The sequence below is a fragment of the Rhinoraja longicauda genome, chromosome 24 (assembly GCF_053455715.1).
Source record: "Rhinoraja longicauda isolate Sanriku21f chromosome 24, sRhiLon1.1, whole genome shotgun sequence".
NCBI classification, from domain to species: Eukaryota; Metazoa; Chordata; class Chondrichthyes; order Rajiformes; family Arhynchobatidae; genus Rhinoraja; species Rhinoraja longicauda.
Genome location: NC_135976.1, coordinates 29,605,869 through 29,624,030, shown reverse-complemented (window position 1 = coordinate 29,624,030; position 18,162 = coordinate 29,605,869). Strand labels below are relative to the sequence as shown.

At 43.9% G+C, this 18,162-nt stretch overlaps 1 protein-coding gene across 1 annotated transcript in view; it reads right to left on the bottom strand.

Moving 5' to 3' along the window:
* The window catches only part of dstyk (dual serine/threonine and tyrosine protein kinase), a 60,539-nt gene extending 44,000 nt beyond the window's left edge, over positions 1–16,539 (bottom strand). Inside the window, exons 1-2 of the mRNA XM_078420930.1 lie at positions 16,245–16,539; positions 8,151–8,536 (exon numbers count right to left, since the gene is read on the bottom strand). Coding sequence (XP_078277056.1) covers positions 8,151–8,536; positions 16,245–16,539 — 681 coding nt within the window. The remainder of the gene's footprint in view (positions 1–8,150; positions 8,537–16,244) is intronic.
* Positions 16,540–18,162: the final 1,623 nt, after the last annotated feature.

Below are 18,162 nucleotides of genomic sequence, written 5' to 3'. Positions count from 1 at the left end.
CAATCCAGGCATCCTTGGTGCTCTTCACTTCATCCTTCAACCAATAGTTTCCAATTATGTACCTGGAAAGTCAACAGGGAAGTTCTGTCGACTCAGTGCTTCCCACTTCAACCCCAAAAAACTCCCCGCGCAAGTATTGCACAAACAGTTATTGCTAGAATCTCTCCTCTGAAAGCTGAACAAAAAAAACGTAATACAATTTTATACTTAACTTTGTTCATTTTGCATCAGTTATGTTTTCCTCATTAATTGTCCTTATTGTCGCATTGTAAAAATCACTGGATTATATATTTAGGACTTGTTTCCACAAGTGGAAGAGTCCAGGGCCAGAGGTCACAGCCTCAGAATAAAAGGATGTACCTTTAGAAATGAGATGAGGAAGAAATTCTTTAGTCAGAGGGTGGTGAATCTGTGGAATTCACTGCCACAGGCGGCTGTGGAGGTCAAGTCAAAGGATATTTTTAAGGTGGAGATTTAGAGATTCTTGATTAGTATGGGTGTCGGGAGTTATGGGGAGAAGGCGGGAGAATGGGGTTCATAGACGAGCCATGATTGAATGGCGAAATGGCCTCATTTTGTTCCTATAACTTATGAACTTATGTATTAACTAACTGCCCAGCCCTTTTCTTTCTCAGCATTTCTAATTAATCCCAATTCGGCTCGCATTTTCCTTGAATAACTTCCACTTAACTTTTCCCCTGAACAAAAAGGTTATTGAGCCAGCAAAGATCAGTTGAACAACACTGATCCTCCCTGAATTATGATATTTAAGCTATTTATGAAAATAGCAGAGGAAAAGAATACTAACGTTCATAGCGCCATGGGTAGGAGCACACAACCAAAAATGCATTTCCTATAGGGCAGCAGTGAAGTAATTATGCGACAATGTCAAACCTTTAACACTAGTGCGATTAAAAAGGTTTCTTCAGGGACAGTAGCCATGGCGCAAAGGCAGCAAAACTCTCCTTTTGCTCCCTTGAGGAAACTCCAATTGCCATGTGGTCTGGAGGCAGGGAAATCGAAATTAATGGAAAGCTTCAAGCAGAACCCCGAAACAGCCATAAATAAACCAGTAGGCTCTGCACAGAAACACTCAAGATTAATGAAGCGCAGAGATCAAACTCAAATTAATTCTGTCTAAACCATGCTTCTTAGCAGTATTCCACGGTTCCTTTGTAGTCGGGTTTCAAAGTTAGAAGCTTGCTAGTGGGTTGCCAAAAATAGCTCAGGTTTAACTTAATATTTTTCCGCACAGAACTGGCAGCTGGAAGAACATTTATGACTGCCCATCCTCCCAATAAATATGCCATAACCTAACCCAAAAAATGGGGTTAGAGTGAACATCCTCATGTTATAATACTCAATTGCGCACAAGGCAAAGGGATGTCTCACCTTCCTTACGTTAATGGTCTAAGTTAAACAATCAAGAAGAAACATAATAAAACAATTCCAGAAATGATTCTGTCTCAAGGATAAACATGCACCATAATACATACACCTCTTAAATAAAGCCACTGAGTTATCTTGGGGAACCCAAAGTTCATTTATTCTCAATGGTGAGCAAAGTCGCATGATATTTTTGCTCCTGTTCTTGTATCTTAGTCAAATTTGTAAATTTCCACGGTGTGGGACGAATAAAGGAATATATTATCACTTCCAAAGAGTCCACCAGGGACTACACTGGAAGTTGACGAGATTGGGTTTGGTCTAGCGTGGGCTGTGCTGTCTGTGGGCCTGGATGGAGGTCTTGAAGGTTGTGTAGGTGGGCATAGAGGGAGAGCACCTTGGTCAAAATCCATTCTGTTCAGTGACACTTTGCATCAAGACAAAAGGAATTGAAATCATGTCTGGAGGTAACTGAGCTGAACATTTATATTTTTGAAAATTAGGCAAAAAACAAAGACCTTTAAATTTGTGAATAAACTGAGGCGAAGGGACCGGTCTAATTTTACAGCTGTTCAGATGCATATCCTTCAAGATCATACTAAGTAAACCAGACCATGAAGACTGCTTTAAGTGCATGCCAAGCTCCAAGCACCACAAGTTTCCTTTACTTTTGAAATTTTCCAACAAACACTTGGGTTTTAATACTCGGTTGTTTTGCAAAACAGACCCAGATGTGTTGCAATGAGAGTTAGGACAGGAACGGAAATAACCAGAACAGCAGCATTTCAGTTTCCAAATGACTCAGCTTTTATGAGGAATTTGGTACATCTGTACAGTATCATAACAAATGATTAAGGAAAGCAACCATTCAAGCTCGTGTTGTAAAGACTGATGCCTTCCCAGGTTTAGTACATGCTCACAAGTAGCTTATCAAACGTTTTCACTCAGAGAGTTGTAAATCTGTGGAATTCTCTGCCTCAGAAGGCAGTAGAGGCCAATTCTCTGGATGCTTTCAAGAGAGAGCTAGATAGAGCTCTTAATGATAGCAGAGTCAGGGGGTATGGGGAGAAGGCAGGAACGGGGTACTGATTGTGAATGATCAGCCATGATCACACTGAGCCATCACGCTGGCTCGAAGGGCTAAATGGCCTACTCCTGCACCTATTGTCTAACAGTTAAATAGATTCAACATTTACTTCATGTCAGTAGTCATTTCTCTGACACCATATCCTTCATATAACACATCACGGGGTTTTACTATATAATGGAAAAGATATCTGACTGCAACGTTATATGTAATAAACAAAAAATAATAATAATTAAGGTCTATTCATACTCACAGCTGCACAGCATGGAGATGGGCCATTCGGCCAACCTTGTCCATACCGACCAAGTTAACACACTGGGCTAGTCCCATTGGCCTGCATCTGGCCAATAACCCTCCAAACTCTATCTGTGTATCTGTCCAACTGTCTTCGAAAAATCCTAATTCTAACAGCCTCTTTAGCTTGCTCTGGCAGCTCATTCCAGATACTGACTACTGAGCGCTGAGTGAAAATGTTGCCTGAGGTTCCTCTTAAATCTTTTCACCCAGTGAGTTGTAAATCTGTGGTTTTCACCCGATTGTGAATCTGTCGAATTCTCTGCCACAGAAGGCAGTGGAGGCCAATTCACTGGAGGTTTTCAAGAGAGTGTTAGATTTAGCTCTTAGGGCTAAAAGAATCAAGAATATGGGGGGAAAAAAAAGCAGGAACGGGATACTGATTTTAGATGATCAGCCATGCTCACATTGAATGGCGCTGCTGGCTCGAACGGCCAAATGGCCTACTCCTGCACCTATTTTACCATGTTTCCACTCTCATCTTATGCCCTCTAACTTTAGAATCCCCTACCCTGGGAACAAGACTGCAGTCTAGTGTTTTTTTCAGCTGAAGGGAGCAATGAAGGAAAAAGGTAGAAAAATAAAGAAATTGGTAGCACACAAACTCAATTTTAGGTTATGTTCCAATTTAAGCAGAACATAGCACTCTGGAGTGAGCTGATAGAGAATGCTATAGAACCTGTAACAATGATATCTTTTAAAAGAAAGTTGGACAGACATATAAATGAGATTTAGGGGGCTGTGGGCTAAATGCAGGCATGTGGGACTAGCCCAGTGCGTCAATTTGATCAGCATGGACTAGGTGTTTCTACGTTGTACACCTTAAACTCAACCTGGGTTTGTTTTTTTTTGGTTTGTAATGTTGCCAGTCAGTTATTCTACCCATTATTTTGTCAAACCCCCATAATGTATTAAATGAAGGACAGTGTCAGAGGGGTGACGGCTGACATGGTAAATGTTAAATCAATGTGATCATTTGATAAGCTACTTGTGACCATATACTGAACTTGAGAAGCATACATGCACAAATAATGGTTGTCATGATAAATTCAGCTGCATACTAACTAAGGGTGGCATTGGAGCATATTCCGCAACAGAATATTCTACATCTTTTAAATACTCAGCAGGTCAGACAGCTAATTTGGAGAGAAACAGTTAATGTCTTTGATTAACGTGTTGCCAATCTGAACTAAGTATATTCCATCTCTGAAACCACTTCCCAACTTGCAAAGTGCTTTAAACAACGTTCACTGCATTTGATTAGGTGGTGACAAGGGAGACAGAGGCAAAATAATGCACATTTTCTTTCAATGGGGCAATTAATTTACACTCAGACTGCCCACAAGTGGGAAAGTTGCTGCTAGATAGTATTTATTTGATTCCAACAAAGGATATCATCAATTTGGCTTAATGGTAAATCAGTGATTGAATTACAAGGATAATGTGCAACACACTTGATGAGGTTAGAAAGTTAGCATGTGACGATGACGTAAAAGGCTTTAGGGAAAGTGATTAGTGAACGATCAAGAAATTTGCAGATCGAGTACAATATCGGAAAAGGCAAGATTACTTAAGGTGGAACAACAATGACAGAGATTGAAATGGAGTCAGACTACAAACAATTGCAGTGCAAACCAATTTGGGATTCCGACCACATACAAAGTTAGCATGCAGATAATTAAAGCAAGCTCATTTCCCTTCAATGGAGAGACTAAAAGTGTGTGTAGTATTCACGCTCATGGTATAATTTCATTACTTGCATTCCATACCAGAGCATTACAGTTCACGATCTGGAATGGCAGTGGAAGCAGGTTCTTTCAGGCCATGCACATGGGGAATTTAAAGACTTCAGGTGAAGCAGAGTCTGTCCCAGAAGATTAAAAACTGCTCTCCTAGAATTGATGTCACAATTAATCCAAAAGGGGCACACAGCCTCGATCTGATCAGTACTCCAAAACCACCTGCATTGCAACACTATCGTACTCATAGATCAATTAATAATTTTCAGTGCGCCATGTCTGGGGTCAACATCAATCCAGAAGCCATGACAAGACGCCAAACATTGTAGCTCCAAAGCAGGAATTGAAAATGAATGGCTCGTTATTCCAATAAAAGAAACTGATGTCACCTGCAAATTTCTGCACATTTTAAATTAGATTAACACTAAATTAAACAATCAGGATGACAAACATGGATTAACCCATATTGGCAGCTTTTTATAGATGAGCAAAGAGGGAATGAAAGAAACGGCCGTTAAATTAAACTTGATAGCACGCAACTCCAGTCAGAACTGCATGGGAAGATGATGCTGCATTTTTTACAGACCTTTCACTGGCTCAATACCACAAATGGCCGAATTTTGCTCCTATCACTTATGAACGTAGTGATTTCATTTACAAAGTGTTTAAAGCAGAAATTCATCGAAAATGGTAAAAGGTTGACTTTTAAAGCATCATTTAAAAGTGTAAATTTCCCTTAAAAACCCCTCAAAACAAACTGACTAATTCTGCCTCTCTCCTGTGCTGGACCCCCCTCCCCCTCACCTCCCCACCCCCTCACCTCCCTCCCTCCCCCCCCCCCCCCCCCCTCCCCTCCACCCCCCACCACCAATCTTCATAATTGGGCAACACATTAACAAAATCCCAAAGTTTCTATGCTCTGGTTCTATTGCACTATATCATATACAAACACAACATTCAAGCCAGGGTATAATCAGAGGGCTTCATTAATCTTAACTCCACGATACTGGTACTTGCTTCAGAGCGCTATTATGAGGCAGGGCTTGAGAATAGCTTATTGTTTAGTTACTAAAAAACATGCATTCAAGGCCAAAATGCTCAGCACCACAGCACAGCTCATCTCTTAAGCATTAAGAAATGTACTTCCTGATTATGAAGATGAAATGAATACACTGCCAACTCAGGTTGCCCTGTGGCAAATGCAATTTTGCAGGCAACTCACTCAGCCTCCTCACCAGTTTATCCCTCAAGCTTTGAATGGCAACAAGAACACACTCACTTTTACATCAACTACGTGGCTCCCCATCTCAAACCGAATGACACAGAAGCTATAGAAGTTGGAGCAGACAACTAAAGGAGGGTCTCAACCCAAAACATCATCTATTCCTTTTCTCCAGAGATTCAGTCTGACCCACTGAGTTACTCCAGCATTTTGTGTCTATCTTGAGCTATAGCATAGAATAATTTATCCAGGAGATTGTAAAATTAAAATCTGGCAACAATGTTTATTTGGCACTCTTCCATAATACACTCATTCAAGAAACAGACTGGAATTTTTCCAACTTCGCAGAAAGTATATCACTGAAAAAGATATCCTGCATTCGCTGAAAACCTCAGAAGAAAGTGTACACACACTAGTAAAGCAGTACCAATTCGGCAGACAAGCTTGCATTTTACACTGCCACATATGAATGTATTTTTTCATGTGACAAATGTAATTATGAAGTGTTAAGCCCTGGTATCTAACCTTGGGCTCAATTAAAAAGGATCAAAACATACCAAAAACCAACCCACAAATTACTTTCTCTTTGTGGCAGTCGCATGTGAAATTTGTCAACCCACATTTAAAACTTGGATCATTTACCATCATGCTTCAAAAGTAAAACTTTAGAATTACAGAAGTATGCTATTCAAGCTCATGTCTGTACAAGCCAAAGTCTCCAGCCAAATCCAACGTTCCAGATTTGGTCTACAGCTTTACAGGTTACAAAACCTCTATTCTTAATTTCCCTATTTCATTCACACGTTTCCCATTCAGCCAACCTTTCACACAGCAAGTTCCAAACCCCCACCTTCCTCATGAAAAAATATTTATATCTTTCTCCTAACGACTTTATGTCCCACAGCTGGAGATCTAAGCTGAAGGTCAGTTTCTTCCACCCCATGCACTCTCCCAGTGTTGTCTCAAAAGACAATTCTAACCAATAAATTCAGCACATCTGGCAACAATGTACGCTGTTGCCCTTCCCAATGCAATCAACCTTAAAACCTTGATCCAAGTTATCTATACGACAGTTCCAACATATCTTCCTTGCCAACATTTTCTGTCTTTATTAACTTAATTTACTTAATGTAAAATAAGATTATCAATGGACATGTACTCAGAAATCACAGTTCCTCTACATTCACTCTTTTAACTAATTAGTAGACCAAGTGGACCCGTTGGGCCCAAACCTCTCCTGCATTGGTGCAGCACCCTGTCCTCCACTCCTCCCTGTCCCCCCCCCCTCCCCTCTCTCCCACTCCCCCCTTCCCCCCTCCCTCCTTCCCCTCCTTTTAAACTTTAAAATGTGAATAACTTTAAAAATATAAGACCGATTTCAATAAAACTACTTGCATTATCACTAACGTGACAATGGTGGGCCAGGTGGGCCTAAAATTGTCGTGCTGTCGTGTACCGTTTTGGCTGAAGTTCAGTCACAAACAAGATAACAAACGAAAGTTTTAGTATATAGATTGTGCATTCACTTTATGTAGTGTACTTCCACCAAATGAATCACCTCTCATCTTGTTTATTTTTCATTTGCCGCCTGTCCAATGCACTGCTATCTTCTTGGGATACCATTTTCTTCATGGTGATCTAATCATGAATTAGACCTTTATATTTCTCAATTTCAGTGCACAAACGTACAGCTTAAACTTTAAAATAAATTAATAGCAAGATACCATTGCAAACAGAGTTTTCCGGTTACGGAAATATGCCAATTAAGCTCGAGCACTGCGCTTTTCCTTAACTGAACACACAACGTCTGAAAGCTAGTTAGATTTTATTTGATCAATCTAACTTAATATATACGTTATTAGATACATTACCTCCATAGAATCCATGATGATGGATTTAAATATATAATAATATAAATGTTAAAGGTTTAACATCCTTCATTGTTCATCGTCTCAGATGATGCCTTTTGTTATATTACATCTGCCCTAATCCCAAATAATATCTTCACATGAAAGCCTGCTGTTATATCATGTCTGGTCATTGATTATACAATAACTGACAAACATGCAGCAGTCAAAATCTGTGTTAATCCATAACTACAACATAATTGGCAGTGTAGACATTAAGAACACAATATGGTAATTTGTGTTATTGTAAATGAAATCACGACATTCATAAGTGACAGGAGCAGACTTAGGCCATTTGGCCCATCAAGTCTACTCTACCTTTCAATCATGGCTGATCAACCCCATTCTCCTGCCTTCTCCACATAACCCCTGACACAAGATACAAATGGATTTTATCATTTAAATTGGAAAATGCATCTCAATTCTTTAAATAAAAGAGTAGACAAAATTCCTTATCCTTGCTTCCCCACAAACGAACTCATGATAAATGTCCACATTAATGATCATCGAATTACCTGCAATAATGGATGGTGTAACGTTACTTCCAGGTGAGCCGCGCGATGTGCAGGATCTTCACTATCTTGGATTTCTAGGTCCTCCTCCGGAATGGTGTCCCATTTGCCCTGGTGTGCAGCAAGATGGTGGACCAATACATAATGTCCAGGCAAAGCCAAACTAACACTTGTCCTTTTACCATGGGTGAATTTCAGCCGACGCCTTTTACACTTACTACCATTGCTGCCCTTGGCAACGGGTAAGAGCCTGTCGCCCAAAAGACTGTTCAGTACGTGACACTTGGCCCAGCAATTCTGACCGAGGATCATGATGCAGGGATAGCAGCCCACTGTTGCTTGGAGGTAATCCTCTTCATGACATGGGAATGAAATGCAGCATAAAGGACCTAGAAAACCAAGAGAGAAATTAAACAGATATTACTTGCAAATTATCCTTAAATTCACTAACCTGTTCTGTGAACTAATGCCCATGACCTGGGAGCCAGTGGCACTCAGATGCATTGCCCGGGCCCAGATGCTGGTGAATTGAGATGCAAGCGGGGGCTCTCCAACATAACCAAGTTTCTGACAAAGCCCGTGGTGTATGGAAGCACAACCAGTTGGGCACAACCAAAGTTAAATATCGCCCCAGAGCAATTATGAACAACAGTTTTCTATCTCTCTCCTCCCCCAACCCCCATTAATTTAAAAAAAAATTTTTTTTAAAGGGTTAGCTTCAATCATACATCAGGCAAACCTCTGCTCTGCAAGAATAAGGCTATTAACAAGTCAAATAAAATGTTTCTGAACCACAGCAGACCCCCAAGACAAAATGGAGATTAAATTCAGAGAACTAACTGCAGATATTGGGACTCTGCCATGCAGGACCTTTGATCACTGATACTTCTATTAGAGTGATGCACCATTTGAAATTTGTCTCATGGCTCATGTTTCTCTTCCTCGCACCTTTTAGAGGCCTTTTGCCCCATTAAGAGAGCATTAATCTCACATCTCATTTATAATATTGTTCACTTTTAAGTAAATCAACTTACCCACCCAACACTTCCCGCCTGACGATTCCCCTCCCTTCAAAGTGCATCAGGAGTAAATTTACACCACCCAATGATTCTACCATCAGTATGTCAAAGGGGAGGTTGGGGAAGCACAGCATCTGGGAGAAACCCACGGCACCATGCAGAGAATGCATCAACTCCACACATGCCAGGATTGAACTCTGGTCCATGGAGCTGCAAGGCCGCAGTGCCACGTTGTGATTGGAAGCAGTCTGCAATTTTTATTATAAATGCATCTATGAGATCAGACAATAACAATGCGCATTTATTCTTCATTCATTCAGACCAGCATACCCTTTGGACCATTAGATTACCTTATCATTATCTGATACATGCATGACCTCCAACACTCCAGTTTGGAATCATTTCACCTCAGGATAAACTGTTAGCTTACCTGAACTGGCTAGTTATTTCCACATTTTCTATTCTCTTCTGTTTTCTCTCACCTTAGCATTTCTTTGTTTTTGAAACAGAATGAAATAATGGAAACATCAAAAAATAGGTGCAGGAGTAGGTCATTCAGCCCTTCAAACCAGCACCATTATTCAATATGATCATGGCTGATCATCTAAAATTAGTACCTTGTTCCTGCTTTTTCCCCACATCCCTTGATTCCTTCAGCCCGAAGAGCTAAATCTAACTCTCTCTTGAAAGATTTAACGCGATAACATTTGGTCAAGGCCATGGAGAGCAATTTCAAACCTATCCGCTTTTTACCTGTAGAACAAGGTGGTTTTGGAGCCTGAAAATCATAACACCCAGCTTCCTCCCTGCAACTATCAGGCCATTAAACACAATAACCTCCAGATAGGCTCACGTATATAGACTTAGAGACATTATTTTTGACTTTGTATTATTATTATTGTTTGTTTGTCTGATTGCCGTGTCCCAAACATGTATATATCTATCAATGTAATGTAAATGAAAGTAGACATGTTTAGTATTTTGTTGCATATCCTTTACATGCAATGACTGCTTGAAGTCTGCAATTCATGGACATCACCAGTTGCTGGGTGTCTTCTCTGGTGATGCTCTGCCAGGCCTGCATGGAAGCCATCTTTAGCTTATGCTTGTTTTGGGGGCTAGTCCCCTTCAGTTTTCTCTTCAGCATATAATAGGCATGCTCCATTGGGTTCAGATTGAGTGATTGACTTGGCCACTCAAGAATTGATCATTTTTTAGCTTTGAAAAACTCCTTTGTTGCTTTAGCAGTATGTTTGAGATCATTGTTTTGCTGTAGAATGAACCGCCGGCTAATGAGTTTTGAGGCATTTGTTTGAACTTGAGCAGATAGGATGTGTCTATACACTTCAGAATTCATTATGTTACAACCATCAGCAGTTGCATCATCAATGAAGATAAGTGTGCCAGTACCTTCAGCAGCCATACATGCCCAGGTATTAACATCCCTACCACTGTGTTTCACAGATGAGGTAGTATGCTTTGGATCTTGGGCAGTTCCTTCTCTCCTCCATACTTTGCTCTTGCCATCACTCTGATACAAGTTAATGTTCGTCTCATCTGACCACAAGGAGACACATTGGAAATTTATAGGAAGTCAGTGTCTTTCAAGACCGAGATGCAAATTAATTTCTTCTAGCATAAAATGGAAAAATCTTTCCAACTCTTTACTGGGGACATTGGAAGGTTATTCACTCCATATTATCACGATTGTTTCGCTTTACATCCAAAAATCTATTGATCTCGGTGTAAGTGCACAAAATTGGTACAGAAGCTAAAGATCAGCCATTAATTACTCCATTTTTTTTTTAAAGTAACGCTGCTCTCTTTCAAATCATTCCCTGAAGGATGATTTGAAGTGCTTAAAATTTTATTATTTTTAAATCAAGATCTATGTCTCCTCTGGGTCTACAAGCTGCTAGATATACGAGTTGATGCTGCACTTGGCACTGTTTGCACTACCTGATGTATCCACATCCAATGTGATTTGCCCGGATATCATGCAAAACAGTTTACACTCTCCCAGAAGCATCACCTATCCATGTTCTCCGGGAGTGCTGCGTGGTCTGTCCGCTGAGTTACTCGAGCACATTATGGCTTTCAGCTTTTCTAAGTGCACTTTTGGGGATGTGTTGCATTTTAACTAAGTATTTAACAACAAATATATTGAAGAATGATTTGTCAAGATTAAGTATCGAAGAAAACACAATGTAAATGCTGTTCCTGAACCATCAACTGGACCCACTAATCTTAACCTTGGCTACTATACTGTTCCTGGACGACTTCTTGTCCAAATATCCTAGGCCGACAAGACTGAACACGCAAAATAATTGTTTAGTTATCCTTTTCTATCCCGAGTCGAAAAACAAAATATATTTAATTATTAGCTGCTTTTTAAAAATAAGACAGCAAATGTAAAACAAATATGCGGTGCTGACAAAGCGGACAAACCACATCTTCCAAGTGAAGAAAGAGCAACCCGCTGTGCAAGTCAGGGCGCTTTCCCTGCTTCAATGGCGACAAATAGGCCAACAGTTTTTGCTTAAAGTGGCCAAAAAAATAATTTGGCACAAAATTTTATGCTTTGCCAAGTGGAAGACTTAGCAATGTTACAAGACTACATTGAAAGACGAGGCTGGTGTCTTTATTCAAATGTGAAATTTCACTGCTCTCCGCGACTGACGAGTGTTTACATGCCTTCACATCATGGAGAGAATTCGTGCAGACGAAAGCACAAAGTGATTAGACAGTTCACAAGATTTTGTGAAGGAAAATCATTTCTCGAAAGTTCTTTAGTGCTCATCAGAGATGGGACTGGCAAGGCAGACAAACGTTTGCAAGTTCTCAGAGCAGAATGAGGCCATTCGGCCCAACTAGCCTACTCCGTCATCCAATCATGGCTGATTTATCTTTCCCTCTCAACCCGATTCTCCTGTGTTCTCCCCATAACCCCAGAATCTGTCAATTAAAAACATCCATTGACTTGGCCTCGACAGCACTCTGTGGCAATGAATTCCAGATTCACCACCCTCTGACTAAAGAAATTCCTCATCTCCTTTCTAAAGGTACAACCTTTTATTCTGAGGCTGTGGTCTCTGGTCCTGGACTCATCCACAAGCAGAAACATCCTTTCCAGATTCACTCTATCCAGGCCTTTCACTATTCGGTGCGTTTCAATGAGGTTCCCCCCCCCCCCCCTTCTGATATGGCAATATTTCAACGGCAGCCTCTTTTGCCACAGTTCGACTGACTCATTTGAAATATAGAAGGTATCTGGCACAATCTTATTCCTGATTTACAGAGTTCAAATACCTCCTAACACTAGACATGTAATTGTTCATCATTTACTATCAGAACAAGTTAATTAATATTTAACTTCCAGCAGTTGTAATCATCCCTGTCCAATACTTTTAGATATCTTTGTCCAAATGCAAACGATATGACTAACATCCCAAATGACAAAACGCCAACACCATCAAATGTATGTAAAAGGCATTGGACCCAACACTGGCGAGTTTAGTTTTAGAGATACAGGCCCTTCGGCCCAGAGTCCACGCAGACTAGCAATCCCCATACACAAGCACTCTCCTACACTCTAGGGACAATTTACGATCTTTACCAAAACCAACCGACCTACAAGTTGGAATTGCGGGAGGAAACCAGAGCACCCGGAGAAAACCCCACGAGGTCATGGGGAGAACGTACAAACTCTGTGCAGACAGCACCCGCAATCAGGGTTGAACCCGGGTCTCTGGCTCTGTAAGTCAGGAACTCCACCGCTGTGCCACCATGCCGCCCTGAAGTGACGAATGTACTGGTTTTCAAGAAAGCAAATGGTAAATCACTGACAGACAGATGTGGATGGCCATGGAGGCAGCCTGAAGGGTCCCAACCCAAAATGCTGTCTGTCCATTTCCTTCCACAGTTCCTCCAGTACTTTATAAATCACAGGCCAGTGGTTTCCCTACACTACCTGTGCAACAGAAGCATACTACACGGATACTGGGAGACTTTCACATTCAGAGTATTTGAGCGTGAGGAATTTAAACAAGGCAACACACAAGAGGTAGAACGAAATCAAAGAGTAAATGTTATAGCAGGACAGGGGCAAACTCGAAAGTTAGTAAAGAGCCACTGTGCTAAATAAACCATTTCAAATTAATAGAGCAAAAAATGGTGGATCCATTAATTTGCTGTGTTTCTATTTTCCCTGAAGCTGAAGGACAGTGCGAAAAATAAGACAGAGTCAGTAAGGAATTAGAAACACACGAGTGTGATAACAGCATCCATTTCTTGGGCAGCTGACAACCCAGCGGTAAGAATTGATTTCTCCAACTTAAAGTAACCTCTACACTCCCTCTCTCCCAATCCCTCCCCCACCCAAATCACACCAAACAACTAATAATGGCCTGTTTCCTTTATCATCATTACTTTTTTGCATATCTTTCATTTGTTTTATGTCTCTACATCTCTCGTTTCCCTTTCCCCTGACTAGACTGAAGTCTCGACACGAAACATCATCCATTCCTTCTCTCCAGAGATGCTGCCCGTCCTGCCGAGTTACTCCAGGTTTTTGTGTCTATCTTCGGTTTAAACCACCATCTGCAGCTCCTTTTTACAGTGTGATGCACCCTCTCTGACCAAGCAATGCAAACCAATCTCAACATTTTTGGAGTAAATATAGTTGCATTATTCTCTCTTGTCTGAGCATCTTTTAAACTCCACATCGTGGTCAACTAATACTAGCCAGGCTTTGCTAAAGCCTCGACTTGATGTCATTCAAACACAAGGTCCAGAAGTTAAACTATTTTTTTTACAAATTCAAATAAACAAAATCAGATTTTTTAATTGACTGGTGCAAAACAAGACCCAGCTTCTTACATAAGATTTTACGCAGTATTTTTAACCATTTCCTCCTTGTCAAACCAAAATGAAATGCACAATTAAATGCACAATGTTTTGTTTTGCATTGAATCTCACACAAAAAAAAGCAGAATGCTGGAAAGCCTATATTCCAACCCCTCAGCAAGATAGCTTAAATTTCACAAGATCGTAAGTGATAAGAGCAGAATTAGGCCATGCAGCCCATGAAGTCTACTTCGCCATTCAATCATGACTGATTTATCTATCTCTGCCTTAAATATATCCACCGACTTGGACTCCACAGCCTTCTGTGGCAAAGAATTCCACAGATTCACCACCCTCAGACAAAGAAATTGCTCCTCATCTCCTTTCTAAAAGAACACCCTTTAATTATGAGACTATGACCCCTAGTCCAAGACTCTTCCACTAGCCTTGCCATATCCACTCTATCCAAATCTTTCATTGTTCTTTATGTTTCAATGAGGTCCCCACTCAATTTTTTTTAACTCCAGTGAGAACAGGCCCGGTATCGTCAAACCTGGGCATAATCCAGGACAGTAAGTTGAATTCATGCCCACCTTTATCTGCAAATGTCAAAGCCAGATGGGAAAGGCTGTGGTACCCAAGGGAGAGACAGCTGGCGATGAAGTTAGAGTGAAGTCCCAACACTGGGGACCTTCATACCTCTCGCCCCTCCACCCACATCTGCCCTACAACCCCACCCATCCTCCCCCATACTTCCACACGCACTCATTTACTCCCACTCAACCACCTAACCCCACATACCCCAGCCAAAGAGTTCCCAACCCCCCACTGCCACTCATTCACCCAACCATCCCCTTCCACACTACTAGCTCGCACACTACCCACCAAGCCCCACAACCAATCCAACCCCACCAGCTTCTACCCCCAAAGCCTCCCCAGCACACCTCCGACTAACACACCCCACCACAACTTAACCCAACATCAACTCCCACGGCCATCTACTCAAACCCTCTCACCACATAGCGGCACATACCACCCAACCCGACCAACTTCCACCCCGACAACGTACCCATCCCTATCGGATACCACCCACACAACCAACCCCTACACCCCAGCCCCCCCCCCCCCCCCACCCCCACATCCAAACCTCATCTCCCCTCTCCACATTCCACCCACTTCAATGGTCTAACACCTCCTCCCTCCCCAATTTCCCCAACCCACCATGCCACCTCAGTCCACCCACCCCCACCTCTCCACATCCTCACCCCACCACTCCACACCCTCACCCCACCCTCACCCCACCACTCCACACCCTCACTCCACACCCTCACCCCACCACTCCACACCCCACCCTCTCACCCCCTCTCCTCACCCCACCCTCTCACCCCCTCTCCTCACCCCACCCTCTCACCCCCTCTCCTCACCCCCACCCTCCCACCCCCTCTCCTCACCCCCACCCTCCCACCCCCTCTCCTCACCCCCACCCTCCCACCCCCTCTCCTCACCCCCACCCTCCCACCCTCTCACCTCCTCTCCCCACCCTCCCCTCCTCTCCCCACCCTCCCCCCTCTCCCCACCCTCACCTCCACTCCCCACCCTCACCTCCACTCCCCACCCTCACCTCCACTCCCCACCCTCACCTCCTCTCCCCACCCTCACCTCCTCTCCCCACCCTCACCTCCTCTCCCCACCCTCACCTCCTCTCCCCACCCTCACCTCCTCTCCCCACCCTCACCTCCTCTCCCCACCCTCACCTCTTCTCCCCACCCTCACCTCCTCTCCCCACCCTCACCTCCTCTCCCCACCCTCACCTCCTCTCCCCACCCTCACCTCCTCTCCCCACCCTCACCTCCTCTCCCCACCCTCACCTCCTCTCCCCACCCTCACCTCTTCTCCCCACCCTCACCTCCTCTCCCCACCCTCACCTCCTCTCCCCACCCTCACCTCTTCTCCCCACCCTCACCTCTTCTCCCCACCCTCACCTCTTCTCCCCACCCTCACCTCTCCTCCCCACCCTCACCTCTCCTCCCCACCCTCACCTCTTCTCCCCACCCTCACCCCTCCACACCCTCGCCCTCACCTCTCCATACCCTCGCCCCACCTCTCCATACCCTCGCCCCACCTCTCCACACCCTCGCCCCATCTCTCCACACCCTCACCCCACCTCATCCTCACCCACCCCTCACCCCACCTCTCCACACCCTCACCACCTCATTTCCCCCGCCCCCCTCACCTTCCAACAAGCTGATGCCGATGCCGATGCCGATGCCGCTGTCGTCGGCCTCCTCGGCGGGCTCGCTGCCCTGTCCAACGGTCTCGGCACTCGGCGGCCCCGGGCTGATGATACAGCGCGGCTGCCGCAGCTCCTTGAAGTACTTCTTGGTCTCCCGCAGGTTCTGCCGGAGATGAGAGGAGTGTTTGCTGCAGCTGCCCAGCGTGCGGAGCAGCTCCCGGGCCGCGGGAGTCAGGGAGCGCCCCCCTCCTCCTCCTCCTCCACCTCCTCCTCCACCACCCACCGCCGCCTCCATCGGGCCGCGCTGGGCTCGGCTGTGACTGTGGCCGTGGCTGTGGCTGGGCCCGGCCGCAGCGACTCTCGCCTCTGCCCGGCGCCGCCCCTCCGCCTCCCTCGCCCGGGCGACACCCGCCCCCCGACGCCCCCTGGGTAACACAGCCCGAGGCCTCATGGGTACCGCCGCTCCGCCCGCTGGGAAATGTAGTCCCAACGGGCAGCCTCCCGATTAATATAATGCGGCATGGCCTGCTGGGAAACGTAGGCCACGTCAGGGCACCTGGGTAATGTAGTCCCACTAGCGCATGCTGCGGCATGGCCCGCTGGGAAATGTAGGCGAAATCATGCCCCCTGGGCAATGTAGTCCACACGCTCCTCCTTCGAACGTGTCGGGAGGACCTGCAGATGCTGGCATTGCTCCCTCAGTGCAATAATATTGCCAAGAATCAACAGTGTTTTATTGTCATCTGTCCCGAAACTGAACAATGTAATTCTCACTTGCACCAGGGCAACTGTTAGATATATTGCTTTATCCCTGGCTTTACAATATAACTATATATATATAAAAAACAACTATTTATATATACAGATGTTCCCCACCTTGCGATGCTTCGTCTTACGATATTTTCGGTTTCCAATGGGTTTCTCGGAACGTACCCCATCGTACGTTGAGGATATATATATAATTAATCTTTCAGCTGACCAGTCTGAAGAAAGGTCTTGACCCACAACGTCACCTAGTCCTCCTCTTCAGAGATGCTGTCTGACCCACCGAGTTACTCCAGATTTTTGTGTCTAACTTCGGTATAACCCAGAATCTGCAGTTCCATCCGACACATTTTGTCTGCTCCACTCCGAAATCTCCTCAAGACATGCCTACTTTGAAGAAGTTCCCCTCTCTCCGACGAGAGTTCTGCAACATCCTCTCTCGCTGCTCCCCTTCTGTGATCCCTCCTGCTCTCTGGGTTTAATACCACGCTTTATCCCAGACTCGAGTCTGAAGAAGGGTCTTGACCAGAAACGTCACCTATTCTTTTTTACAGAGATGCTGCCTGACCTGCTGAGTTACTCCAGGTTCTTGTGTCTACCTTCAGTCTATTTTTTCTGCAGTCTATTCTTTCATGATCACTGAGGGTCACCTTTAACGACCTGTGCAGGAAAGAACTGCAGATGCTGGTTTAAATCGAAGGTGGATACAAAATGCTGTCCCGCTGGAGTAACTCAGCGGGACAGGCAGCATCTCTGGAGAGAAGGCCTGTCCCACTGAGTTACTCCAGCATTTTGTGTTTACCTTTAACTGCCTTCCAGATCTCAGACTTGAACAGCATCTCAATGAAGCTCAACCTAAGATTCAAAGAACGACACCTTATCTTTCTCCTATGCACCCTACAATCCTCTCACCTGAGCAATGAAAGTTTCAATAAACTTTCAGGTGAAATGTCATTGATCTGAAAAGTTGTTTCTTTTTATATATCGTGTCGGATTTGCGGAGTATTCCCAACAATTTTATTTTATTTTATGCGTTGCTTCTGTGTTTGTTAGATATTAGCAGCATTTACAGGATTTGCATGCTTCCAGCTATTTTTAAAGAGATAAACATTCTTTTCTTGCACACTGTCAAGGATGATCTTTCAAAATGGAA